At 46.0% G+C, this 27,221-nt stretch overlaps 1 protein-coding gene across 2 annotated transcripts in view; it reads left to right on the forward strand.

Annotated features, from left to right (window-relative positions):
- Positions 1-27,221, forward strand: part of IRAK2 (interleukin 1 receptor associated kinase 2) — a 197,144-nt gene that overhangs the window by 157,361 nt on the left and 12,562 nt on the right. For both annotated transcript variants that reach the window (XM_078661681.1, XM_078661682.1), the window contains one exon: positions 18,819-19,320. In XM_078661681.1, coding sequence (XP_078517807.1) covers positions 18,819-19,320 — 502 coding nt within the window. The remainder of the gene's footprint in view (positions 1-18,818; positions 19,321-27,221) is intronic.

Below are 27,221 nucleotides of genomic sequence, written 5' to 3' on the forward strand. Positions count from 1 at the left end.
GGCCCGAGGTGGAAACATCTGATTCCATTCAGACCCTCAAACGGCAGCGCACGTTTCATGCAGCACCGGCCCCAGGTAGGCTGCAGCCACTCCATAATAACAATAATGACAGATAATGAAGTAATACACGCGCGTCCGGCCGGACCTGGAAATAGAAGCCTCCTTCTTCGCACCCGCCCTCCTCCATCCGCGCGCCACATCCAGGCAAAGGTCACGCTCCCCAGAGGCGCACCCGTCGCCCTAGCAACCCCGCCTCCATCAAAGGGTCCTGGGATTCCAGGTTGGTGGGAACAGGGGAAAAGATTTGAGGGGGGGACTGGACTGGCTCAATCAAAAGGGATGAGGGAAAGCCCAAGATATGTGACCTATCCAGTCCAATCTGTTACCCTGCCCTAAAACACACACTCACTCGCATTCCTGAGGCAGCACAAAAATCCTTTCTGGCCGGGACCACCTCACATTGTTTTGTCTTGCCTGTTTCCTCTCGGCCAGGACATATAACACATAAAAAAATAGCTTTAGCGTCGCACAAGGTAAACCAAACGGGACTTCGGCATTAGTTCAAAGATTGCTTAATAGTGATGGAGTAAAATCCCAAATTGAGCCTGCATATCACAAGACAAAAGTTTGCATCAGCATTAAATGAGCAGGGGGAGGGGAGAGAGGAGGGGGCCTGCGTGCTTCCCTTGCAGGAGCAAGCAGCAAGACGCGATAATTGATAACATATGGCGCCAGCTGCTCGCTCCCGCAAGGGAATCGCCAAACATGCACGCGTTGCCATTGAAGGCAATGGAACACGTGCAAGTTTTTGGCCGAAAAAGGGAACAAATGGCTGATGGTCTCTCTCCTATGCGGTGCATGCGAGCTGCGTAGGCGAGCCCTAAAAAGGGAAGTGTCCATGCAATGATTCCAGATCTCGGGGACCTGAGCTGCGCTCAACTAAAAAGATATAGATTACATAGCTAACTCAAATCTCTAACTAAACCTGGTCATGGTAGCTAATATCTCAGATACCACATTTTGCTAATGCCCAGCATACCAACATGTTATTACACTGTAAAACTATTCTCAAAAAGTCACTGATGCGGAAAACCGCAGATTTCTGAAAACCAGCTTTGACAGGCCACTTATTTTAGCGAAGTGAGCACAGAAGACAATAATGTGCAAGTGACTGTGCATCAAGCTTGAAGAAAGGGCAAGGATCCATTCCCCACCCCTCCTGGCTAACCTCTTTCCACCTAATGAAGGAGAGGACCTGGCCCAACCTAACTTTCAGGGCCCACTGCCATGCAGATATACTCTTCATATCCCACAGGTACGTCTGGATTAAACCACTATAATCTGCCTACAATAAATTCTGCAGGTTAAATCTCTTCTGAACATCAGCAAGGCAGCTATTCAGCAAACACTCTTTTACTTGACATTTTATTGCTTGTTTCTGTTGGGAGGCAGACATATTTAAGGGGGCATACCAGGCAGGGAGATTCAGGGAAGACTGGATTACCTTCGGGTGGTCTGTCCATTAACCTATACACTTCTCTTGTACGTGGAATTTGATTACATATCTCAAGGAGTCTATTTCGGATTTAAAAGCCCCGACCGATAATTGAACTTCTGTTTATATATAAAAAGGATGTAAGGTCCGACTCAAGCTTCAAAGCACTATTCACTGAACCAGTCGGCATTTTTTCAAATGGTGGTTTCAATAATTTACAGATGCTTCAAGTTTTTTCAATTAAAACCGTGCATCTATAGAGTAATAGATTAACAATTTTCGCTTTGTACGCCTTTCTCAGAACATCTATGGACTTGTGGCCCAAAGCGAAATTGGGTCTTTATGCTGCTCCAGGATTAGACTTGGTACAAAAGGGGGTGGTGATGGACGGAGCATCTGAACCAATCAAACACTCGCACCCAGTCAACAGATCTGGGTTTAATCAATCACCGTTCTTTAGCCCACTCTGCCATCCCAGTTCAGACATGGCCATATGCAAATCAGTCTGACCCTGTGCCTCATGGGAACAGTCCAGCTCGAACTGCCAAGCCATGCCTTCCCTGGACCGGAAACAAGCTTCCGGGGACCGGTTTCTGGCATTTCAGCAGTCTTCAGCCTAGCTTGCTTGAATCCAGTGGCAAAGTGAGCAAGGGACTCACGTCTGAGCATACCCTGCCAACTTATGGCGAACAAAGTGGTACAAAAGGGGCTTGGCACAAGATTCCTGTAGGGAGTCATGTGCTTTGAAAGTTAGACTATGGCTAAATTACAGGCCCAAGTATCTATATTTCTTAACCACCTCCACTTAACACATTCCAGCCACCACCTAAACCTCGAGGACCGCCTCCTTCCTCTTGAAAAACCATGATCTTAGTTTTCTCCGTATTGATCTTTAGGTAGTTTCTTTTGCAGTACAGTGAGAAAGCATCAAGTTGCCACTGCAGACTGACTGGCGTCCGGTTTAAAACTACCGTATTCACTGCATAAAACATTGCAGATATAGTCTCCCTTTCCAACTTAAGAGGAAAGAACTAGGTCTGAGTTACACCTACCATAGTATCCGCTACATAAATTAAGAACAAAAGCGGCACCAGGATGCACCCTTGCTTAAACCCGTTGGGGGTACATATCTTTTTGGACAGGGCTCCATAAGGCCCCCAAGTTCCACTCTAGTCCATTAGCCCTCATGCAATTGAACGAACAGCTTCAAAAGACCCGGGTGCAGTTCCCTCTTTTTCCAGCGAAGAGACATATTTATGGCGTCAAACGTGGTTGACAAGTTCCTATCAACCCGACACCCATCCGTCCTCCTCCCCCCCCCTTCCTACCCCAGAGGCCTGCCTCCACACTGCCCAGCTAAGATGCCCCCAGCCACTCATTTAGTCACTCATTTCTGCCCCCCTCCTAACCACCTATCCCCTCAAGGGCAGAACACCTTCGCTATAATATTCCCACGCAACCTCTCCTTCAAAGCTAAAAAACGCTTCAAACAGAATATAATTAGACAACACCCCGAAACGCTAATCGTTGATAACTACCACTGCTCAACTAGAGGTCAGAAGAAAATGGACTTCATTTTCCACACCAACAGACCTGACGTATTGGCCACCATCTTTAACTCATCCCTCTCCAAAACCACCCTTACTGTTCATAACCGCAAACTTACAATCGCCCCCCTGAACCATCAATCCCTGACCGGAGACATCTCCATCACCATTTATGTGAATGGCACCATTCTAATTCAGGCGAAAGACGAGAACCTAGAGTTCTTCGACTCTCTCTTCCCCACACTTAAGATGGCTATCACCCATTACCCACACTAAACAACCACCTCCACATCTATTGGCTCCTCACAAACTCTCAATCTACGGAACTTGTCCCTGACACCCCAGCGTCCCATCACTACTCTACTTAGTCACTCCACCAAGCAGATCCCACCATCAGCCCCAGCCCCCCCTACTTCACAACTCCCGTCCCCTACCCTTCATACCCAACCTCCAACCATCCAGCCCCCCTCACACCCCCCCTAGGACTGCCAACTACCCTCCCCCCAGCTCCCGAAACACCCCGTACTCTCAGTCCTCCGCCCTCAAAGATCCACCCCAACGTCCCGACCCTTCCTTGCTCTTCCAATCTGCCATTCCCACGCCCTCACCAGCCCCAGCTCTCCCTTTCTCCCTACCCGCGTCCCCCTCCCTTCGCTCCCAAACTTCCAGAAATCTGCCGCCCTCTCTTCCCCAAGGACCCCCACCCACCCCTTCCCTAGCCCCCAAAGCACCACTAACTCCCATCCTCCCCCCTAGAGATCCTAGACCATTCCCTAGCTTCTGAATCACCTCCAACTCCCTGCCTCCGCCCCCCAGAGATTCCAGACACCTTAACAACTCCGTCTCTCAGTCCCCCATCCCGCCTATCCCCACCCCACTGGCTCAAGCTTTCCCCACTATTGAAGAATACCCCACCCCCCTCGGGTCAACAACCCCCTCCCCTCTCCCCCTCACCCGAGATGTCATGACGCCTCGACCTTATTGAAGCACAAGTCACGACCCTGTTCTGTGGACTGAAGGAAACCCTATCTGCCCTTGGGAAGCTCCAACTACCCTCCCCTCCCTCCACTCTACTTCACTGCCCTCCGCCTCTCCCTAGGACTGACTATCCCCTCGCCAACCGGGCTCATCCCCACCCAGATTCCCTGCCTTCTCTCACAAAAGACCTGACGAAGTTGAGAACAGTCAACCCCAAAAGAAAAGTAACCTCCCTCTCCCCCCAGGAAGTGAGCGCACTCGTTGCCTCATACGAACTCCACCCGAACCAGCCAGCCCAGACCCCACCCCTGAACTCGACTCTCACCTCCTCGATCCAAGTCATCACCGGAGTGGGCAGGGACCTGCCCCCCCGCAGAGCCTCCAGACCCCCATTGTTTCTTTCAGCCATCCCTAGAGCCAAGCCTGACATTCTGAAACCAAAAGAAGATCCCCCCTCTGAACTGTATGCTCATCAACAGCTGGTCCGCAGTCAAACATGCAACGGAAATAGCTGAATCCATCCTCTCTCATGACCTTGATGTAGCCTTCATCACGCAAACATGGTTAAACACCCTATCCCACCCCATTCTGGACATGCTGGTACCTCCCGGTTTCTCAATTATCCGCAAAGACAGGCCTATACACAAAGCTGGCGTCATAGCTATTATCCACAAAAGTGACCTCTACATCTCTGAAGCCCCTTCCTGCCTATACAGCTCCTTCGAATGCCTGTCAGTCAACATCAAATCTCTCAGTCATAGTTCACGTCAATGCCATCTCCTCTACCACCCCCCAAGCAACTCCAACGAATTTAGAGCTCAGCTGTCAGATCTGATCACCCAATCTGCACTTAACAGCGAGGACAGCTTAATTTTGGGTGACCTCAACCTAAGATGGAATGATTCCAATAACCCGCTGATTCAATCTCTCAACACCCTTCTGCAAGACAATGATTTGATCCAACACTGCTCAGAGGAAACGCATTACAGAGGAGCAACCCTAGATGTCATTGCGAACAAAAATCCAGTCTCGATTGATCACATCATCCCGGTGGACTGGTCAGACCACCACACCATTCTCTTTCATATCATCCAGCCGATCCTGCCCCACCAACCCACCCACTCAAGCCCCCCCTAACTGGGTCAGGAACACTTCCAGAGTACCCCGACATAAGATAGAGGAAGAACTCAGCACTCTCCTTCCGAACATGACGGAGTCCCTCTCTACCTCGGAACTCACCTCGCTCTACCATTCCAACCTTGAGCTCGCCCTGGATCAGCTGGCACCTCTGAAACTAAAAAAACCCAGAAGCATTCCCACTAGGTCATGGTTCTCTACTGACATTAATGATGAAAGAAGACACCTAAGATCCCTGGAAAGAACCTTGAGATACAACCCCACCGCCATCCATCGAGATCAACTCAAGGCAGCACGCAAAAACTACTACACCCATATCAAAAGCCAAAAATCTGCTTTCTTCTGCTCTGCACTAGACAACGCCAACAACCGCCCCAAAGAACTCTTCAATATCATTAAGAACCAAATCTCCATTCCTAAGGCAGTCAACCTAGCTGCGTCCAAGACCCAATGTGACAACTTTGCTAGCTTTTTCAATTAAAACATTGCCAAAATCGATCGTTCCTTCAGCTCGAGTCCTACAACCAACCCCATCCCCCCAGTAACCCCGTCTATCCGTTGGTCTTCCTTCCAGCCGGTCAAGGAAGAAATGATAAGCAGTCTTATCGCCACTGCGAAACCCTCATCTCACTCCCTCTATCAACTCCCCTCGAGACTGACCAAGGACCTGCAGTTCACTCTAGCCCCAGTTTGGGGCAAGATCATCAATAGCTCCTTGAGCGAAGGCTTCATCCCCGACTGGCTTAAACTAGGACAAGTCACACCACTGCTAAAAAAACCTGGCCTCGACCCCCTGGACATGAACAACTTCAGGCCGGTCTCGAACCTCCTGTTTCTAGCCAAAATTCTTGAAAGATGTGTGCTCTCACAATTAAACCAACACCTAGAGAATTCTAATCTACTGGATCCTCTCCAGTCTGGGTTCAGGAAAGGCTGCAGTACTGAATCCACAATCCTAAATGTCTTCGATGACCTACACATGTCACTCGACTCCAACCATTGTAGCCTTCTCATTCTCCTTGACCTCTCGGCTGCATTCGACACAGTGGACCATACCCTCCTACTTAATGTCCTCCGAGAGAGAGTGGGCATCGAAAAGACAGTTCTAAAATGGTTCTCCTCCTTTCTGAACAACCGCACTCAAAGAATAAAGATCAACAGTTTCGAATCAGACCCCCTCCCCCTCAGCAGAGGAGTCCCCCAAGGATCAGTACTCTCCCCGCAACTCTTCAACATCTACATGGAACCCCTCACCTCACTTCTAAGGAAATCCAACATCCCCTTCCACCTTTACGCAGATGACACTCAACTCTATTTGGAGTCCACCTCCATCGCAGACATTCACAGATTAAATGCCACACTCATGGAGGACCAACACTGGCTCTCAGCCAACCACCTCAAACTGAATGAAGAAAAAACGGAAGTACTCCTTATCTCGAACAAAGATGAAAACCCACAAATAGTGGAATGGCTCAAAGCCTTAAATGCCCTCAATGTCTCCATAATGCCAACGGACTCCGCAAAATCCCTAGGAATCACTCTCGACCCCAAACTGGCCATGAATAAACACATCTCTAAAACCGCCAAAAGAGCGCGTTCTTGAACCTGAAACTTCTCTATAAAATTAAACCCTTCCTCCCCCTCAAAGATCTGAAACAAGCCACGCAGGCACTTGTGCTCTCCAGAATTGATTATGGCATCGCTGTACTGACTGGAACAGCCAAGTCGCACCTGGGACCTCTCACCTCCACCCTCAACGCAGCAGCAAGAATGGTCACAGGAACAAAGAAATATGACCACATCTCTCCAGCACTCAAAGAACTGAAATGGCTCCCGATTGACCAACAAGCTAACTTCCGCACAGCCTGCCTCACACATAAAGCCCTGCATGCAGGCAAACCAGAATACCTGGCCAACAAACTCAAACGGGCGGGTCAATCCAGGAACCTCAGAAGCTCCAACACACTACTACTCATCCCTCTGAAATCACAGAAACGCAATACCTCTAATAAATCCTTTGCGGGGAACGCTCCCAGGATATGGAACGCCATCCCCCCCATATCAGAATGACCGCCTCCTTCCCGCAATTCAAGTCGCTACTCAAAGCCCTCTTCCTTGAACGCTCCGGTGCTTAACGAGAACCACACGCCGGATGGTGAAGTCCGATATTTCTCTGACCCCAGAGTCGATTGACTCGCTCATGAACTCCGATCCTTGCTGTTGTTTTACAGACTATTTCGTACCCGATGTTCCTGATTCCGGGTTCTCTTTGTTTTATTTTCCTTGCTACCGATCTCTATTTGCTGTGAAGCGCTCTGATACCCTCGGGTCCAGCCAGCACTATACAAAACTTCAATAAATAAATAAACAAGTCAATATATGACACATAGAGGGGCTGTTTCATATTGAAGACATACTTTTCTGTCAACAACTTTAATATCAAACAGCCGTTCGTATTAGAGCTCCCTTTCCGAAATCCCATTCGGGTTAAAGGTAAGATTTTGTCAGCGCTCACCCAATCTTATAGTATGCCAAACAAAAACCTTGCATAGATTTTACTCTGGATGATCTTAGAAGGCAGAGCTCTATCGCCCTTTTTAAACACAGGTACCCTAATGCTAACTTTCAAGGATTCAGGCACATCATGCCCACCTACTATTTCTCTAAACAACAGTGCCAAGGTCTGTGCCCACAGGCCGAGGTAAAGTTTAATAAAGTCTGAGGGAATACCGTCTGGCCCTTGAGCTTTTCAAACCTTTACTGACCGCTTCAATCCTACTAACTGAGGGGAGCAGAATACGGTCTGCCTCCCCCTTGACAGGCAAACTGGTTGGCGGCGATACTAAGGCCCACCTAACTTCATCTTTCACCTTGTAAAATTCTGAGATGTAACTAACCCAGGTATTTTCAGCAATTGTTACTGCTGTCATTTCTGTAGCTAGCCCGAGTATACTGTTGGAAATACGCCAGAAAACTTTTAGGTTACCATTGTGCAGGGAAACGATTGCCTTTGTCCAAAGGTTCTCTTTTTCTAGCCACCTGATTTGCTGCAAAGCTTTCCTGAAGGTTTGTCAGACTCTTCCTTTATATCTCATCTGCTCTGTTCTACGTTCTAATTCTCCTAAATGCTGCTTTAGCCTGTGACTTTTCCAAACTCCGAGTCCTTACTAACCTGACCCTTTTCAACTTCTACCAACGCCCTATCTCTTATAGAGGCAATGAGTTTTTCAAAAGCCTGGACATTGCGTAGGGAAGGGGAGTTGGATTGTGTATTTAATAACCCCAATATACCATTTGTAATATGGCGTTTTAGTTTAGTGGACCACACAACTCTATGTTCGTTTTTACAGTACAAGAGCTGACTGTAAGGCAACATATTTATTTGCTGAACCACCCTAGACAGTGAAAGAATAAGAGGCTTATGGTCACTCCCAGCAAGATCTCCTACCACTAAATCCTTCACCATCCCAAAGTACTCAGAAGAGTAAATTCCATAATCAATTAAAGACGTTACCCTCCCATTATAAAAGATCTGCTGAGCTGGCTGATCCCCCCGGATAACTACCATTTAATATGGTCATATTTAGGCTATTGAGTAGGATCCTTAATTGCCTACCAGACCTCTCCCCCTCTGCCTCCTCAAGACCTGGCAGGGAATGTTCAAATTAATTTCTCTCTCTCTTTGGATATCATCCATTGGCTGGTTAGGAGGTTTCTTAACATTTAGGTCACCCACTATTAAAATAGGCATGTCGGGGAACAACATTTGAATTTTTACCAATAATAGTTCCAACTTCTTAAATTGTTATCTTTGTCTTGTTTCGAGGGGAAGTATATATTGATTAATATCAAGTTGGGCCGCCCCCTTTGGCCCCACTTGTGTCTTCGTTAAAGAAAGCCTGACACAGATGATACCCAGACACCACAACATCCTGCTTAACTGATAGCAAAATAAGTTAGGCCCCCTGCAGGTCGCCCAAACTGCCCCTTGACTGCTTTAATACTAAAAAGAACAGTCTGGCATAATCAGAACCTCCGTTATCCAGGTTTCTTGTAAGGCAGCAATCTCCACTTTCTGGTCCTTAATAACCACCAACCGCAAATCAAAGTTACTTTTTAGCCCAGCAATGTTCCAGAACATAAGATTGATGGAACAGAGGGGAGAACGAGCTGCTGGATCGATGTAGTATAAATATCTAAGCCTGGCCACCTAAGCTCATCTAGCGAGCTCAAAACGCCTTCAGCCACCACCCTAGAATACAAGTGAACCCATATGGATGACCAGGAAGCGGTTGACACGCTGGCTTTAGGCTTTTGAAGAGATTTTAGCCAGCAGTGGACTAGATTGAAAGAGAGATAAAAAGCATGATCTATTAACCTTCCCTTCTGCCTCGGTCAGAAAAGATATCCACAAATTAAAGAACCCATATAACATCATCGTAGGGGTTGGCAGTGGAATTTAACCCCCCACCATGTGTCTTCCTCCAACCTAATATTCCCTGCTCCAGCTCCCACAGGGAGTGCCCCTTTCCCTGGGTAGCCGAGAATGCAACATGATCAACCTGATCGTAATTGAGGACCACCCTATAATCTACTCTCGCCAACTCAGTTGGAGTTGCAGCTGCGCCAGGAGAAGCAATACCCAGGGGTACAGAAGAAGTTTCAGAAGTATTGGGCAGAGGCGCAGTGGGCTTCTCTGTCGTCAAGTCCCCAGCCTAAAATCTGATCTTTCTTGTTCTTCTCTTAGTTATTCCTCTCAATTCCCTTTTTGACTTATGTTTGATGTTATTTTGCTTATTGTAGTTTCTACCTTTCCAGGCTCAGGCCCTTGCTCCTGGACAGTGATGCCTGGCTTAATCCTATTAGCTTTATAAAAGATGGAAAAGACTTTACGGAAATCACTTTTCATTCACGTCGAGTTCTTGTCGAATGAGTCTCATCTAAAACCCACAAAAGGGCATACGGCCTGTACAGGAGGACAACAGGCCCAGAAGAGATCTGTGGTGCTTGATCATGACTGATAGTTTGCCAGACGTGGACTTTCAATATTCTATCCGCTGAGGGAAACAATTTTCCCAATTGTGTTTGTAGTGTTGCTCCCAAGAACTGAAGTTTTTATGGATGGTTCCATTGAGGACTCTCGATGTTTGTTAATTTTAGCCAGTGGAACTGATTAATGCAGGCAGTCATAGAAGCTTTTGCCTCTACCCATGATGGAGCTTTGAGGACCCAGTCCAAAATAGTGTGATCCTATCATCTGAGGAATGCAGCTGGCATCAGGCACGTGGTGAAAATACATGGTGCTTATATGAGGAAGTGTCTTTAATTGATAGGGATGTCCTGAAAAACAGAGTTAGTTCTTATGTTTCTGGTGTATGGCGATTTGGAAAGACTTCTTGGAACGTTAACATGCAAAAATATTTTTTTGTGAACTTGTTCCGCTATATAAGTTCTTGAATAGGTCTCCACTGATTTATTTTCTTTTTGATCAAAAAGAATCTGGAACAAAATTCCTGTTTTGTCTGGGATAACTGGGCAGTCTTTACGCTCCCTTGAGGATGCGAAGGAGAATATCAACTTGTAGCTCCCTTGAGCTACAAGATGATGTTCCTTCCTGGTTGGGCAGACAGGTGACTTCTGTACACACTCCAGTGTATGTCCCGAGTGTCTAATCTGTTGCCAGACCATTGGTGTGATGTTATCAACTCTCATGCGGGGGCAAAAAAGGAAATTCTCCCTCCTACCTGCTGTGATGGTACTGAGTGGTGGGCGGGGCAGCTATGAAGAGTCAAGCTCTCTTTTTGTTGTCCGGAAGTGCAAGTGAGTTCCGTTCCTCTTCCTGCCGGACGATCTGCCTTACCCTGGCTGTTGAATATATACCCCTGGTGTCGTTGAGGAAAATATGGCCGGCAGTATCTTCCGTTATTATTGAAACCTCCCCTATATATTTAACGTGAGCCACGAAAAGTGACTGAGCCAGAACATCTTTATTGCATAGCTCAAAGGGAATTTAATGTTGTCAGAGTCATGTTTTGCAGGGAATTGTCCACATGTTTCCCAAATAGGATGTGTTGCAATGGTATATCCAGGATCTATGCTTACACCTTTGGACTGAAAGCTGTAGACCTTAGACACCCTTGCCTTTCTAAAACTGCTGCTCCTGCCAGCTGTTGCAGCCCGGCCATGAATACATCCATTGCCACAATGATGAGGAATACAGATGGTTGGGCTCTCTTCTTGATAATTACCTTGGCAGTCTATCTTATCTTCAGGGATGAGGTTGATCAGTTGAAAGATGTCATGCCACACCTGGTGGTCACACCTTCCCATGGTTGCTAAGACATTTACAACAATGAGTGATGTAGCTGCCATCTAACTTACCATATAGCCCAAACTGTCTACCCGCCTGACTTTGCATCTATGTTACTTCAGGTCGTAAAGAAGGATTGCTGCTCCAGTTAAGCCGTTGGGAGAATGAATCTCTTAGCCACCCTCTGTCAGAATATGAAAGCAAGCTATGTCGTCCAGAGGATATTCTGTTTGAATACGAGATGTATTGCCCTTCTTGGGTAAGATATAGTCATCCTGTAGTATCCTGTATATTATGTATATGCAGATTTCCCACTACTCCATCTGTGGAACACTCAAATGTGATGTCATTTAGAGTGTTGTTCTATGAAGCTGTCAGTTGGAGTAGGGCTGAGTGCCTAGCTGGGCACTCCTGGTGGGGCTATCTACTGATGTACTACTGATCTCCATCTATCTTCAATAAATCTACATGAACATCACCAACCTGCGTGGAGTCAGTTACTACATCTATTTGGCGACGATTTGAACTAAAGAACCTGCATCTGCTACCTCTGAGGACCACTGAAGACATCCTTTGTTCCTGCTGTCAACCTCAAGTAACTTTAAACAACCTTTGAAACTACAAATTACTCCAACTCTTCATCTGGCATACGTCAGCCCCACCAGTGACCTGCCATCGGTCGCCCTCAACGCTCAAGTGCCAGTTCCAGTTTAATCTGTCAGGGTAAGCCTATCTATGTCTGCGTTATATGTAGTTACTTTGCCATCAACACGCCTACACACTGTCTGATGAAAAAGTGTGTCGTCAGTTACAGTCTATTACAACCTGGCCTGTACTCGTGGCGTTAGATTACCACCTTGAAATAGACTTTCATGGAATTTGAAAAACGCCCTACTTAAAAAAAAAAAACAACGTGTTAACAAAAGAACTGCCAACTGTTTCATCGTATGCTCATGTATGTTTGAAGCACTAGTTCCAGTGCTTTGTGAAGTGCTTTGTTCCAGCTGTGTGCATAAGCACTAGAAGTTTTGTGTGCAGACTCCATCTGTTAAGGGGTAAAACCATCTTGCAGCGGAAGGATTTCTGTATTGAATTGTGACTATACATTTTTGAATTAACTGTCATCCCTGGCTCTCAGAGTATTTGGAAGCGTGTGTGTTTACGTGAAATAAATACAATTTATCGACTCTGAGCCTAACTGTAAACCAGCATTTTATCTTGGCTAAGACAGCACAAAAGAAACTCCATCTACAAGACAACCCAATTACTTGTAAAAGTTCACAGCTCTGACAGATTCTGTGCGAGGCAATTCATGATCTTACCGTGATGTGTCAGTGACGGTTGGTCAGGAGAGCTCTTCTCTGTTTCAGCGCCACCTTCCTAATGATGACGTATTTGGAATCTCAAAGGGTAATGGTGAAATTCTTCAGAGTTCGTTCGCTCTTCGTCTTCACCTCCAGCCTCTGGTGATCTATTTATGACGTACTTGCTGCTGTCAGACACCGCGCAGCAAGTACGTGCCTGCAGCCACCCGGCACAGCGTGTAGTACGTACCTCCGTCTTTTCTTTGTTCCAGCTATGTACATTCAATGGCTTCGGATGTCTGTCACTTATGAGATGATAAACTTACAAGGATCCATTCACCTAAATACAATTTCGCCGTCAAGGTACTGTCTTTTGACATTTATAGTCGAGTGTGACGGAAGCAATTTTCTCTCACAAGTTTACCACAGTGCCAACAACTAACATTTAACTAGGGGCGCATCGCGCATGCACGCAATTTTTAGTTTATTTGTTTTATTTTCACCCAGTGTTACATTCTTAAAACATCTATAACGTGTAGTAGCGCACCGCTGATGCGCACAGCAATGTATTTAAATTTATTTGTGAAAGTTCGCAAAATATGTAATCTTTCGTATCCTGCATTCTTCGAGAGTCTTACAATTGATCCCAGTTTTTGGATGCACCACCTTTCTGAAGATTTAATGCTGTTTTGTGACATCAGTGGTGAGACGTCTTGTGCTTGTAGTATTTATGGACATATACAAAATAAGGGATATTGGCAGAGTAAGAGTGAAAAGAATATCGGAGCTCCAGTGTCTTTTGGCAGAAGAACGAGTTGGAGACGATTATCAGAGCTCCAGTGTTACACTGCCATCTAGTGTCTAAATTTAGTAATTTTTTTTATACATTTTTTTTCCTATGTCCATTTTCACACGTTCATTGTGCTAGTATTTTCCTACACTTTTAGTCATTATTCTTGTGCATCAGTGTTGATTTGTTTCGAATTGCATCACTAGCATACTATTGTGTTTTATTATCTGATATTTGGTAGTGAGGATTTGTTTTATGGTGGAGTTCTCAATTTCTGCAGTCATATTTACTCCATACTTACCTCACAAGTGCACTATGGTTCTAACTCTACTAAGATATATTTTATGTTTTCTTGTTCTTAAGTTCACTAAGTATTTTGTGAACTTTTGTCCCACTCACATGTACACAATTTTGCTACCTCTCCGTGAGGTGTGTTTCGGGTATTCCCCATTATTTATGTTTAGTTGAGTGGAACTTTTCCCACAATTTAGCATGTACATTTTTTTGACAACTCACCTCTATGTAAGGTGCGTTTTCCCTCTTTATGAGGTGTGTTAGAATTATATTCCCAACTTTATGCACATTCTGTCTGACCTCCACATGAGGTGTTTGCGTAGACTTAGTCATGTCTCACATAGTACACTATCTTTTTCTCTCTTGAGAGATAGATTTGTTTTCAGGTACTAATTTTTGTTCTGTGCACATTTTCTCATGTTTATGGGTAACATTTGATGGATGTTGTCCCATTAGTTCTGTGCACTATAATTTTCCATGTGGTATTGTTATGTTACTCTCACCTCCGTTTTATTTTGGTTTTTGGTGTGAGTTTGTGTTGTTACTAACTTTACGCATGTTAGTATCTCTCTGGAGATTGCCCATGTTTGTTCTTTTACCCCTGTGGGTACATAATTTCTCTTTCCTTTATCCATGGGTCAGTTTACTCTGGGCTAATTATTCCTAATACTTGTTTGGTGTTTTTCACTTATGCCCAGTTCAAATTTTCTTGTGTTTAATTTTCTTCTTATTTGTGATAGTGAAGGTTGAGTTTATTTTCTCTTTTCCTTCACTGTCTATTCGTTTTCCCCTGATTTGTGCTGTCCTTTTCTAGCTTACCTGGCCAGTAGGTGTGATTTGAACTGCCATTGATGGTTTTCCTGCTTTTTCATTAACTTTCCTTTCTTTTTCGTGTTTAGAGAGGAGGATGAGTAATATGTCTATTATGGGATCTAAAATAGTATCTCTATTTGTATTTTATATATTTCCTCATCTCTCTTCTCTGCTGGTTCCTCAACACTCTTTGTTTCTCTATTATACGCCTTTTATTCTAGTTCAGCTCACTCTTATGCTTTTCTGTGGTGTGTTATTTTCTTATCTAAATTTTAGCTTTATTTCTACACGTCTTCTCTTTATTTCTGTCTACGGCTTTATTTCTACACTTCTCTTCTCCATATTTCTGTCTACATGGTTATACGCCTGATTATGTTCTTTTCACTTTTATTAGAAAAGAGGATATGTAGTATCCTGTATATTATGTATATGCAGATTTCCCACTACTCCATCTGTGGAACACTCAAATGTGATGTCATTTAGAGTGTTGTTCTATGAAGCTGTCAGTTGGAGTAGGGCTGAGTGCCTAGCTGGGCACTCCTGGTGGGGCTATCTACTAATGTATTACTAATCTCCATTAATATCTAATAAATCTACCTGAATATCACCTACCTGCATGGAGTAAGTTACTACACATCCCATTCATAATAGCCTTAGTGGTCTCCCTGTGAGAGTTCACCTTTTTTCAAATTTGAATATTCTGAGTCCCATGATCTTCTTCCCCATGTTCTTAGGTGTTGCTGATACCAGTGGGTGTGTGAAAACTCTGGAAGGCATCTCTGGTAGCACAGGAGATGAAGGTATAGTAGGTATGGTTGGAGCAGAGGGTAGCTGGGAAGCAGACATAGAAAGGTATCCATCAACTGCAAAAAAAATATACAAAAATGCAACACCTGCATGACCTCTGGTTCCTTATACTAATAACGAAGTCTGTAAGATTAAGGGAGTTGTCAGATGAGGTCTGTGGTTAATACTTGTAGTTCTGGTAAACATTCTCTTTTTCTAAGGCTTCTTTCTCAGATGAAGGGAAGCAACGCACATCCAGCTGCATAGCATTATGTCAATAGCTAATCACGCTGAGAGGCATCCAAGCGCTTTGCTGTAGGTCTTAGTTGAAGAGCCAGGTCTTGAGTCCTTTCCTGAAGTGGTTTGGGGAAGGATTAGCAGGCTTTGGCGCCCGCTGCAGTGGTTACGATGTGTCGGGGCAAAGGGTGCGAATCGGACGTCTGGAGGGTTGGTTGAAGGTCAGGTGGTTGTTTATGTAGTCTGGTGCTTGGATGTGGAGGGCTTCATACGTGTGGGCCAGGAGCTTGAACTAGCAACTCTTCTGTACAGACAGCCAGTGGCGGTCTTTCAGGTGCTGGGTGAGGTGTCTTCTTGGGCAGGCTGATGATCAGTCTGGCTGCTGCATTATGGATTGTCTGGAGTTTTTGCATGCGTTTGGTCGCTGTTCCGGCATAGAGTGTGTTGCTGTTCTTGAGCTGGTAGGTAACCAGGGCCTGTGTCGCTAACTGCCTGGTGCTGGGGGGAGCCATTTGAAGATTTTTCAGAGCATGCGGATAGTGTGCAAGAAGACTGAGGCGCCGTCGTAGACCTGGGTTTTGATGGAGAGGTCCCTGTCCAATATGACGCGGAGGTTGCAGACAAAGTCTTTCGGTGTGGGGGTGTCCGAGCTCCTTTGGCCACCAGGATTCGTTCCAATGAGTGGTGTGTCTGCTGAAGATCAGGACTTCCATTTTCCTGTGTTGAGTTTTAAGCAGTTGTTTTTCCATCCATGTCGCAACGTTCCTCAAGCAGTTGTGGAATTTTGACTTCTTCAAGGTCGGGTTCGCTGAGAGTGAGAGTACGAGCTAAGAGTTGTTGGCGTAGGAGATCATGTTAATGTCATGTGATCTGATGATGTCTGCAAGTGACGTCCGGTAAATGGTGAAGAGGGTGGGGCTGAGGGATGATCACTGGGGTACTCCGGAGATGGTGTGTTTGGGTTGGAAGGTGAAGGGTGGGAGGTGGACTCTGGGTGGGTCCTGTGAGGAAGGATGTCATCCATCCGAGCGCGTCTGTGATTCCGATCTCCCGTATGTCACCTATATTGTGATGTCTAAGTTTCTGAGATCTGCCTCCAGCTCAGAGTCCAGAATCTGGTTGAGTAAACTTGCAGTCACCTTTGTAGATGAAAAGATAATTGGTGTTAATCAATGACCTAGATGCTCACTTTGACACAGAAATCCCACGCTTCCCCGCATATACTATTCTGGGACTCACGAACATGCTCACATTCCCGCTGAAGTCCCCTAGAGAATGGCAAATGGGTCTAGGAATGCAAGCGGCCACTCAGCATATCCTGTCCCTGTGGGGCACAAACACCCGGCCCTCACATACGGGTTGGTTACACCGACTCTTGTACATGCTAGGCATGGAACGCATCCAGGCCTCACTTACACAATCCATAGCTTCCTTCCACACAGTCTGGCAGCCAATGTTATCCCTCCTCTCCACGGAATTCAATGAAATAACATGCCCTAAATACCTCTGCCTTTTACGTCTTACTGAGACGCAACCTGGACAGCAGACGCCATGCACTCCCAGTCATAGGACCGTAGATAGACACACGAGACAGCACACTGGTAGGGGTGGGGGTTGTTTTTTGGAAGGGGGTGGGTTTTGTTTTTGTTGTTTGTTCTCATAAGAGCCTTAAGTCCAGGGGCGCCAGATGGCTTCGCGCGGACTACGATTCCACTCCTCAGACCAGGGGGCTTCCGATTTCACTGCTTAGATGTATGTTCTACAAATGCCAAATTCAGCCCTTAACGTGCCCTTGTGGACTTCTACAAGTGATGCAATGTAATTGTTCTTTTCAAAAATCAATAAAACAAATTTGAACAAAAAAAAATGCTTTGGCGACTGGGTAGTAGGCATAATTTCTGGGTTTGTCCTCGACAATGGGGGGAAATACGTGCTTGGGGTGGTTGTCCACGGTGGTCTTTTCGCCAAAGAAATTTTTATTGTCTTTGAAAATCTTTTCACGGTCATTGAAGTGATGAGATCTTAATGGGGATATTGTCAAGGATGTCTGAGATGTTACCACTGTGTACGCCCGTTAAGTCAGGGCATGAAGTAAGCTGGATTTCGCAATCTAATGTGCAGGTTGGTGTTCGCCTTTCTTGGAGTGTTTTCCTGAGGAAATTCCATTCCTGTGAGGAGGAGGTTGTAAGTGCTTTTGGTTGGCTCTGGAGACTCCACGTTTCCATTTTTGCTGTAACCTTAGTGGAAATGCTTGGTGATGCACCTTTGACAGAATCATCTTCACAGGGGCACTCTACCCCTTACAAGAAGAGAATTTATTTTCTCCAATACATATAATGCCAACTTCTCTCCCTATCCTTCAGAGTCTAGGTAGGAAAGGTTTTACAAATGCTGCTGTGTGAAATCTTGTACACTGGAAAAAGGCAATAAATACACTTCATGTGAAGGTCATCCTTACAGATCTTTTTCTGTCCAAAGACAGAGCAGTAATGATACTAATTGGTGACAGAGGAGATGTCTCCCTGGCCCACAAAATGGAGCTTTTCCACAAAATAACCAAATGAACAACTCTACTGTCCTCTTAAAGCTGAAAATAAGGTTGGGTAAATTCCAAGGTAAACCAGTAAAGAAACAGGATATGGTCACTGAGAGGTTAGAGTGGAACTCTTCTTGGGAACTTCCTCACACACTTATTTAATGATACTGGGTACTCTTTGCCTGATGACTGGAAATTATTCAAGCATATGAATGAATATATGAAAGATTCAATGCTGGAGAAATGGTTGGTCACTAAGAATGATCACGTCTTATGTATTTTTTGGCAGAGCTTGATTTATGGTTTATCAGTGGTTGGTCAGAGGGAACCTGATACATACAGAATGGCTCAGTGTTGGTGTTTGAGATCGGAATGATCTGTGGTTCAATCATATTGACTGCACATCTAGCCACCCTTTAGTAATATTTTACATGCGATTGATCAGTGAAACTGATCACAAATGTCACTAGATTCTTGCCTTTTAGCATGAGCGTTACACTATCCCTATACTTAGGCTATGATGTCCCTTAATTGAGCTCTAAAGTTTCTTTAGTGTGTTTTTGCTAAATACTGTATTCCATTTATCAACAGATATACGCACTAATGGAAAAGGTTGAACTGAAAAGGCAACATCCACATCTGCCTAAAGTGAACAATATTCCTGTACAGCGGATTAACTTTCTTTCTGCCAATTATCCAGAAGAAACCGATGAGGATTCGATGTTAAGTAATGAAAGTGTCTATGGTGGACCTTCCCTAAAAATCAATGGTGTCTCGTCACCACAATTCCAACAACCTGAGAAAGCTTGCACTCGGGTATCAAGGACACCTTGTGAATCTGATGAGTCAGACTTTTTCAGCAACTGTCCAGCATCCAGATCTAGAGATGGAGGTGAAGCTGCATTGCCAGATAGCAGCACGTTTCCCAAATCCCATGTAGAAGCAACTGGAGTCTGTAAAATGGAAAGGTGTGGTGGCGTTGCAGAAGACCAAAAATATTCCTGCCCTCTGCCTTCTGCATCATTTGCACTGGAAGAAAGTCAGTCTCTGTCAAGTACAACCCATTTGGAAGAAAGAGGTGCTTCAAAACCGGGTAGGCATACTGTCCTCACATAGCATCCCATGTAATTCACCTAGACACACATGAAAATAGGAGGAAACTAAGGAATATGTATTCATTAAGACAACAAATCTTACTTGTTTTGAGCGCTGCCACCCATACTCAAGCTTGAACGTACCAATGAGACCATAACCATTGTTGCAGCCAAGTAAACAATGTCTCCAAAACATGGCCTGTGTAAGTCAGTCTGATGATGTCCTACAATCAGTAGGAAAGAGGGGGTGACTAGTGTTAAATAATGGGTCAAATGATCTGTTGTCTGCTCTGCTGCCAATCATCCACCTAACTTAATTTCCTGGGCCTAAACCAGTTGTTCAGCATTAACTGGCTAGTGCTGCATGATACATTTTTACTGAAGGCTTTAAGTGATGCTTTTCTGTACAAATCAGGGGGAAAGAGGTTAGGTGGATCCTTTATCTGGTAAGGAGAATGATGTTGCAAATGTTTTTCTATACTACAGTTCAGAACCAAACAAGTGTATATAAATGGCCAGAATTCAACCTAACAATCTAAAAGTGTGACATTTATAGAAATATGCTAGAGAAAATAACATTGCCTTCTCATTTGATGTACTCTATATTCTTCTCTAGGTGCTCTATATAGTCTGTTTCCAGTACTAGTCTCTCAAAAACGTGACACCTCAGATTCATCTTTCCCAATAATCGACCTTTCATAGACTGCTCCTTTTAACCCCGCAAACATCTCCAACGTGTCCTATTAGCAGGTACGAACAAGGCAGAACTCATGCGGTTGCAACGAGTGCAGAATGCCGCTGCAAGAGTGGTACTAGGGTTGCCCAGACGTTGCTCAGTGTCCAGAGCATTGCAATCGCTCCATTGGTTGCCTGTCGCTCGTCGGATCGAGTTTAAGGTGCTCTGCCTGGCTTTTAAAATTTTGAAAGGTACGGCTCCACCTATTCTGATGAACTTACTGACCCCATATGTTCCTTCTCGATCCTTGAGATCGATGGGTCAGAATTTGTCTGTTGTTCCACGCTTTCTGCTGAGCAGGATGGGTGGCCGCTCCTTTCGAGTAGTGGCGGCCAAATTGTGGAACTCTCTACCTAGTGAAATCCGAGCTATGGAGGATTTATTTCTATTCAGACGCGCCATTAAAACCTTTCTTTTTAATTAATACCTTTTGACTCAGTTGCGCTCTGTGATGTTGTGTATACCTTTCCTGGCGCCAGGACGCCCCTTTGCTGGGGCAGCTGTGCGCGGTACAAAAACCAATAACATAACATAACTTATTTTTTAATGAAACTTCCCCTTACAGTCGGGTGGGTACTAATATTTAACAAAAGAAGGTTTCTCTGGAATACGAAACTTAGATAAATTACTTGCCTGTAATCCTAGTTCTCTTCCAGGGGTATCCTCATCAAAGTCATAAGCACTGAATATTGCCGCCCATGTGCGGGGACCCCAGAAATAATATAAAAATGATATATGGAAATCACATATACAGCTCTAATTATGTTTATACATATATAATTTTTTCTCATACCAATGCAGCTCTCAATAGGAGGCTAAACAATGTAATTACACACAAAAAGACTGTATTTGCCAATATATAAAAACACAAGAGGGTAAGTAACACGTGAACTCTGTTTTTTAATGAGCAAAGTACTCATAAAGAGTAAAACTGCAAATAAATTAGGCATTGTTAGCCTACAGGCTGCATTGCAAACCAATAGCATAAAAAACGAAAGCATTTTCAACCAAACTGGCACCGTGCCTTTAAGGCAGCCATGACCCCTAGCTTCCCATCATGCCTCAGGGGTGACAGTTAGGTCAGTTGTTCTTTGCATAACCCTGAAGGTCAGGGCACAAAGATATCCTTTAACACTTTAGAAACATCTCATTTACCTGGGGAGGCGGGGGCTTGCTTATGACTTTGATGAGGATACCCCTGGAAGAGAACTAGGATTACAGGTAAGTAACTTATCCTTCTCTTCCAGGGGATCCTCATCAATAGTCATAAGCCCTGAATAGAATAGCAAGCCCATCAACCACCTGCAGGCAAATGAGAGTAAAGTGACCCAACAAAAAATAACAGCGAAATCAGCTGTTGAACAGATTCCGCAAAGAGGCCTGGCCTACTTGGGTGTCTGCTCTGGTGTCTGACTCCAGACAGTAGTGCCTTGTAAATGTATGGACGGACTTCCAAGTTGCCGCCTTACAGATTTCAGATATGGGCACATTATGAAGAAAAGCAGTAGTAGCCGCTTTTCCTCTGGTAGAATGCGCTTTGGGAGTAAACCCCAGGGGCTTCTGAGCTAATTGATAAGCAAGCTTAATACATGAAACTATCCATCTGGAGATGGAACGCTTTGAAGCTGCCAAACCAGTTCTGATCGACCCATAGTTCACAAATAGTTGATCAGATTTTCTTATAGACCTGGACCGATCCAGATAGAATTTAAAAAACCTTTTCAGGTCCAGAGAATGCAAAGCCCTCAGCTGGAGTGGAGGGATTGGGGGAAAAAGGTAGGTAGAGAGATGGTCTGATTCACATGAAAATCTGACACCACCTTTTGAAGGAAAGAGGGGTGCGTCCTCAACATAACCCTGTTAAGATGGAAGACTGTATAAGGTTCTTAGGGCAGAGAGCCTGTATTTCGTTCACTCTGCGATCAGACGTTATCGCTACCAAGCAAGCCGCCTTCCAAAAAAGATGCTGTAAGGTTGCTTTGTGAATGGGTTCAAAAGGCGGACCCATCAATTTTGATAGCACCAGGTTTAGCTTCCAGGGTGGTGAAGGAGGCCGGACTGGAGGGTAGCCCTTCTTTAAACCCTGCAAAAAAAAAAATCCTTAACAGCCTGCAACTGGAAGAAGGAAGGTTAAGAAGGTGGACGTCCAGATGCAGTTATAGCTGCTAAATGCACCTTAATGGAAGAAAACATAAACCCTGCTTTCGCCAGATATGGATGACCTCTTTCTGACCCTTGGTTGGATTACAATTATTTTGCATATACCACATGTAAAACCGTTTCCACTTGCATGCATACGAATGCCTCGTGGACGGTCTTCTTGCTTCCTTCAAGATGGACATGCAGTCCTGCGGTAGTCCTAGGTGGCCATACTGGAGGATCTCAGGAGCAATGCTGCCAAGTTCAGTGAGGGAAGGTTGGGGTGATGAAACCTCCCGTTTATCTTGGACAGCAGGTCCAGTCTGCACGGCAGCTTCTTCTGAGGGCACTCTGATAGGTGCAGAAGGTCCGGGTACCATCAGGATTCAAGCAAACCGGGCCGAAGAAGGCTGTGATACCAGAAACCGGTCCCCGGGAGCTTGTTTCCTTCCCAGTATAAGAATTGGCTTGGTAGTTTGGTTTGCCCTGTTCCCATCATGCACTGGGACAGGAACAGACTAATTTGCATATAGCCAGGTTCTGAGCTGGGATGGTGCAGTGAGCTAAAAAACGGTGATGGATTAAAACCATGATCTCTTGACTTGGTAAGAGTATTCTGCATCATTCAGAAACTCTGTCCATCACCACCCCCCTTTTTCAAAGAAGGTCCGGGTACCACCATTGTCTCGGCCAGTCCGGGGCAATTAGTATCATCCTCGTGCACGAATGGGACAGCTCGGTCACCACCTTCAGGATCAGCGGAAGGGGTGGAAAGACGTACACAAATGCCCCTGACCAGTCTTATCAAAACGGCATTCCCTTTTGATCCTGGTCAGTTGAACGGTGAGGCGAAGTCTCGGTATTTGGTACTTTTGTCGTCCGCGGAGAGGTCGATGGTGGGACGACCCCATGACTGGAAGATATCTTAGACAACCTAGTCGTTGAGAACCCAGTCTTCTCTATCTTCAAAGTGAGGGCTGAGCGTATCCGCTCCCACATTCTCTTCTCCCGGCAGGTGGACTGCTGTGACTGACAGATTCCGAGCCAGGAGCCAATGCCAGAGTGTTTGAGCCTCCAGGGAAAGTGTGCGTGAGCGAGTTCCCCCGTTTGTTCAGGTAGTACATGGTGGTGGTGTTGTCTGTCTGTACTAATACGGAGGTTGCCTGAATCGAGGGGAGGAAAGCTTTGAGGGCTAGGTGAACTGCTCTCAGCTCTAACATGTTGATGTGGTAGGATCGCTCTTTTGGAGACCACAGTCCTCGAGTCTGGAGAGGTCCCTTGTGGGCCCCCGCAACCCTGCAGCAAGGTGTCCATGATCAGTGTCTGAGCAGGCGGAGATTGCTGGAAAGGAATTCTGACTTGCATATTTCGTTTTCTCATCCTAGGTATGGACGCTCGTGCCGCGTTTGATACTTATTTTTTCGTCCCAGCGAGCTGTCTGCTGGTCCCACTTGTCCTCCAGATCCTGATGAAGAGAACGCTTTCGTAGTCTGGCATTGGGAACCAGGAAGAAGCAGGATGCCATCGACCCTAGCAGGGAGGCAATCCGACGCACAGGCAGTTTTCAGTTGTGCATGTGAGGGAACACTGTCTCTTCTCCGAAGGAAACACTTTTCCTACCGCGGAGTCTAGCAGAGCTCCTAAGAAATGTATTTTCTGCATTGGCTGTGAAGTTGACTTGGCGAAATTCACATGCAGGCCCAGCCAGTGACACAGCTCGAGACAGCACAAGAAATGATTCCTCACACTGTCTGGGGAAGGACCTTTCAACAGTCAGTCGTCCAAGTACGGGTACACGCAAACGCGCCTGCGGCGCAGCGTGGCTGCCACCACCACCATGCACTTTGTGAACACTCTGGGGCTGACTTCAACCCAAAGGGTAGAACTTTGAACTGGTAATGAGCGGATCCCACCAGGAATCGCAGCTATCGTCTGTGAGACGATTGATCAGGACGTGAAAGTATGCATCTTGCAGATCCAGCGAACACATTCAATCCCCTTTCTGAGGTGTGGATATATTTGATTGAGAGCCAACATGCAAAACTTCTCCTTTCTGATGGATAGGTGAGTGTCCGCAAGTCCAGAATGGGTCTGTACTCTGTTTTTTGGCCCTTTTTCTTTACTAAGTAACTTGAGTAAACCCCTTTCCCTCTTTGAGATACTGGCACCATCTCGATGGCTGACTTTCTGAGAAGGGTGGCAACCTCTTTCTGCAAGAGTTTTAACTGGTGACACAGTGGTGGAACTGGAGGGATTGAGGGGGGACGGTGTTGAAAACTTAGAGAGTACCCATTCCGCAGCGTAGCTAGCACCCACCGATCCTTTGTGATAGCTCACCACTCTCGGAGATGATTTGCGATACTTCCCCCCCCCCCCCCCCCCGACGTCAAAGAGACTTGTCCTGACGTCTGCTTCGACGCCAAAGGAGGTGTCCTGTGTCTCGACGCCGAGGATCGTTGGACTGATCTCAGCAGAGACATGTGCCTCGATGTCGAGCGCCGATGATGAGGTGACGATGGAATGATGTGTCTCGACGTCGAAGATCCATGTACCGATCTCAGCAGTGTAGTCTGTTACGACGTCTATGAATGATGGATCGACGTCGAAGAGACTTGTCCTGACATCTGCTTCGATGTCTAAGGAGGTGTCCTGTGCCTCAACGCCGAGGATCGTTGGACTGATCTCAGCAGAGACATGTGCCTCGATGTCGAGCGCCGATGATGAAGTGACGACGGAGTGATGTGTCTCGACATCGATGAGACGACAGAGTGATATGCTTCGACGTCGATCGAAGACGTAGCGCTGTGCCTCGACGCGACGGCTGAGTGATCGCCCAACCGGCGCCAACGGAGACTTGTCCCTTGACGTTGAGCGTCACCTGGTTGACGTCAACGGAGGACCAGTTACCTTCGTTGACGATTTTGTTGTCGAGTAATGATGCGCCAGCATCACCTAAGTCTTTGACGCCGATTTCTTCGTCATCGGCAGCTTCGACGTCAATCCAGACGCCGAACAGGTCGACCGAGTTCTCTTCTTCTGCAGCCTCACAGGAGACCCACCTCTTTCATAGAGGCCATAAAGACGAATCCTCTCCCTGTCCTTGATGGTCCTTCTTGACAACTTCTTACAATGGTGGCAGTTGTCAGAAGCGTGAGACTCAGGGGGGGCAGAGAATACACACAGGATGTGTATCTGTTCTGGCCTTCTTGCCACAGGAAGGGCAAGGGTCGAATAAAGAAGGCATTTTTAACAAAAATAAACCTTTTCTGTCACACAAAAAAGGTGTTACTTGCACTCTAAGACCAAAAGACGTCGAGTGATAGTAGAAAAACTATGAGATATTTTTGACAGAAAGTCAAAAAAAAACAAGTGAGAAAGATGTCCATCACTAGCTCTATGAGGCCTGGACCCAAGGGAAGCAGAGGTTTAGATGCCGCTTTGGTGTAGAGTCTAAAAAATCACAGAGGACTTGCTTTGACGAGTTGGCATAGGGTATCCTGCTTTACAGCCCCTCTGCCAAGAATGTCCTGAAAAGTGTAGACGTCGTCCACCGGAGAGACCCTCGACGGTGGACTGTCGGTCAAAGTCGGCAAGTAGTCTCAATGGGATGTATGCGTTGAAGAAGAGGATGGAGTAGGGGATCTGTGCGCTCTACCCTGCTTCTTGATATAGACCTCCTCCTGTGCGAGTGCAGAGGGGGTGCGGCTCCGAGCTCTGGCTCTTGGAGGAGATCACTCTTTATCCGCTGCTTGAATGAAACGAGCCAACGGAGATCTGTGCTGAGGGCTCGAGTAATGCTGCTCTGCCGAGACCTTGTCAGTAGCCCAGTGATGCAAAGGCATGTGCCATCGTGGTGACAAATGGATGGAAGGCGATCCGAGCCCCTCTCTCCGCTTAGGAGACTGTGTAGGAGTGAGGTTCACCTCTTCATGTGCTGACCTCGTTGGGGAATCTTGGTGCCCCCCGACACTGGACTGCTGGATGTCGAGATCACCACCTCCAGGGATCTGGACGTTGACCCTCGTGAGAACTGGGAGAGCCTGAAGGTGACGAAGAAAGGCTCACTGGAGGAGAGGCATCTCCAGAAGGGCGCTTTGGCGTTGATCTGGAGGGTCTGTGCGCCGACTGCCCTTTCAACAGAGACGTATGCCTCGACCATGACTTTCTTCTCTTGGAAGGTGGAGCTGAAAATCCAGGGTCCTGACTGAAGGAGCCAGAAAAAACAACTGCCCGAACTGTCACCCCTGAGGCATGATGGGAAGCTAGGGGTCATGGCTGCCTTAAAGCACGGTGCCAGTTTTTGTTGAAAATGTTTTAATTTTCTGTGCTATTGGTTTGCAATGCAGCCTGTAGGCTAACAGGGTCTAATTTATTTGCAGTTTTACTCTTTATGAGTACTTTTCTCATTAAAAAACAGAGTTCAAGTGCTACTTGCCCTCTTGTGTTTTTATATATTGGCAAATACAGTCTTTGTGTGTAGTTACATCGTTTAGCCTCCTATTCAGAGCTGCGTTGGTATAGAAAAAAATTATATATGTATATACATATATGTGGTGCTGTATATATGTGATTTCCATATATAATTTTTATATTATTTCCCGGGTCTCCGTAAATGGGTGGAAATATTTAGTGCTTATGACTATTGATGAGGATCCCCTGGAAGAGAATAGTGCTGTGTGCAGGCACCGCCATTGGCACAGGAATTCCCTGGAGTGAAGGGCTGGGAGTATTGCATTTGCTTTCCACCTACGCTCTTTCAACACAGGGCATCTTATTCTATTCCCCTTTTTAGGTCGAAGCACGACCTGCATTCAATGCGTAAGCATTGATTACAGTGCTTTGACAACTATTGCTACCCGTTTTTGGGAATGTGGACAGGAGAGGGTGCACGAGCGCAGTTCTGCTCAGTTTTTACCTCGTGAGCGCGCACGGCGCCGTGCCCCTCTCCTGCCTCATTCCCTTGCGCAAACACTCTACACTCACGCATGCGCACATACACACACTGCATACACACACGCACCCTCC

This window comes from Lissotriton helveticus, chromosome 9 (assembly GCF_964261635.1).
Source record: "Lissotriton helveticus chromosome 9, aLisHel1.1, whole genome shotgun sequence".
NCBI classification, from domain to species: domain Eukaryota; kingdom Metazoa; phylum Chordata; class Amphibia; order Caudata; family Salamandridae; genus Lissotriton; species Lissotriton helveticus.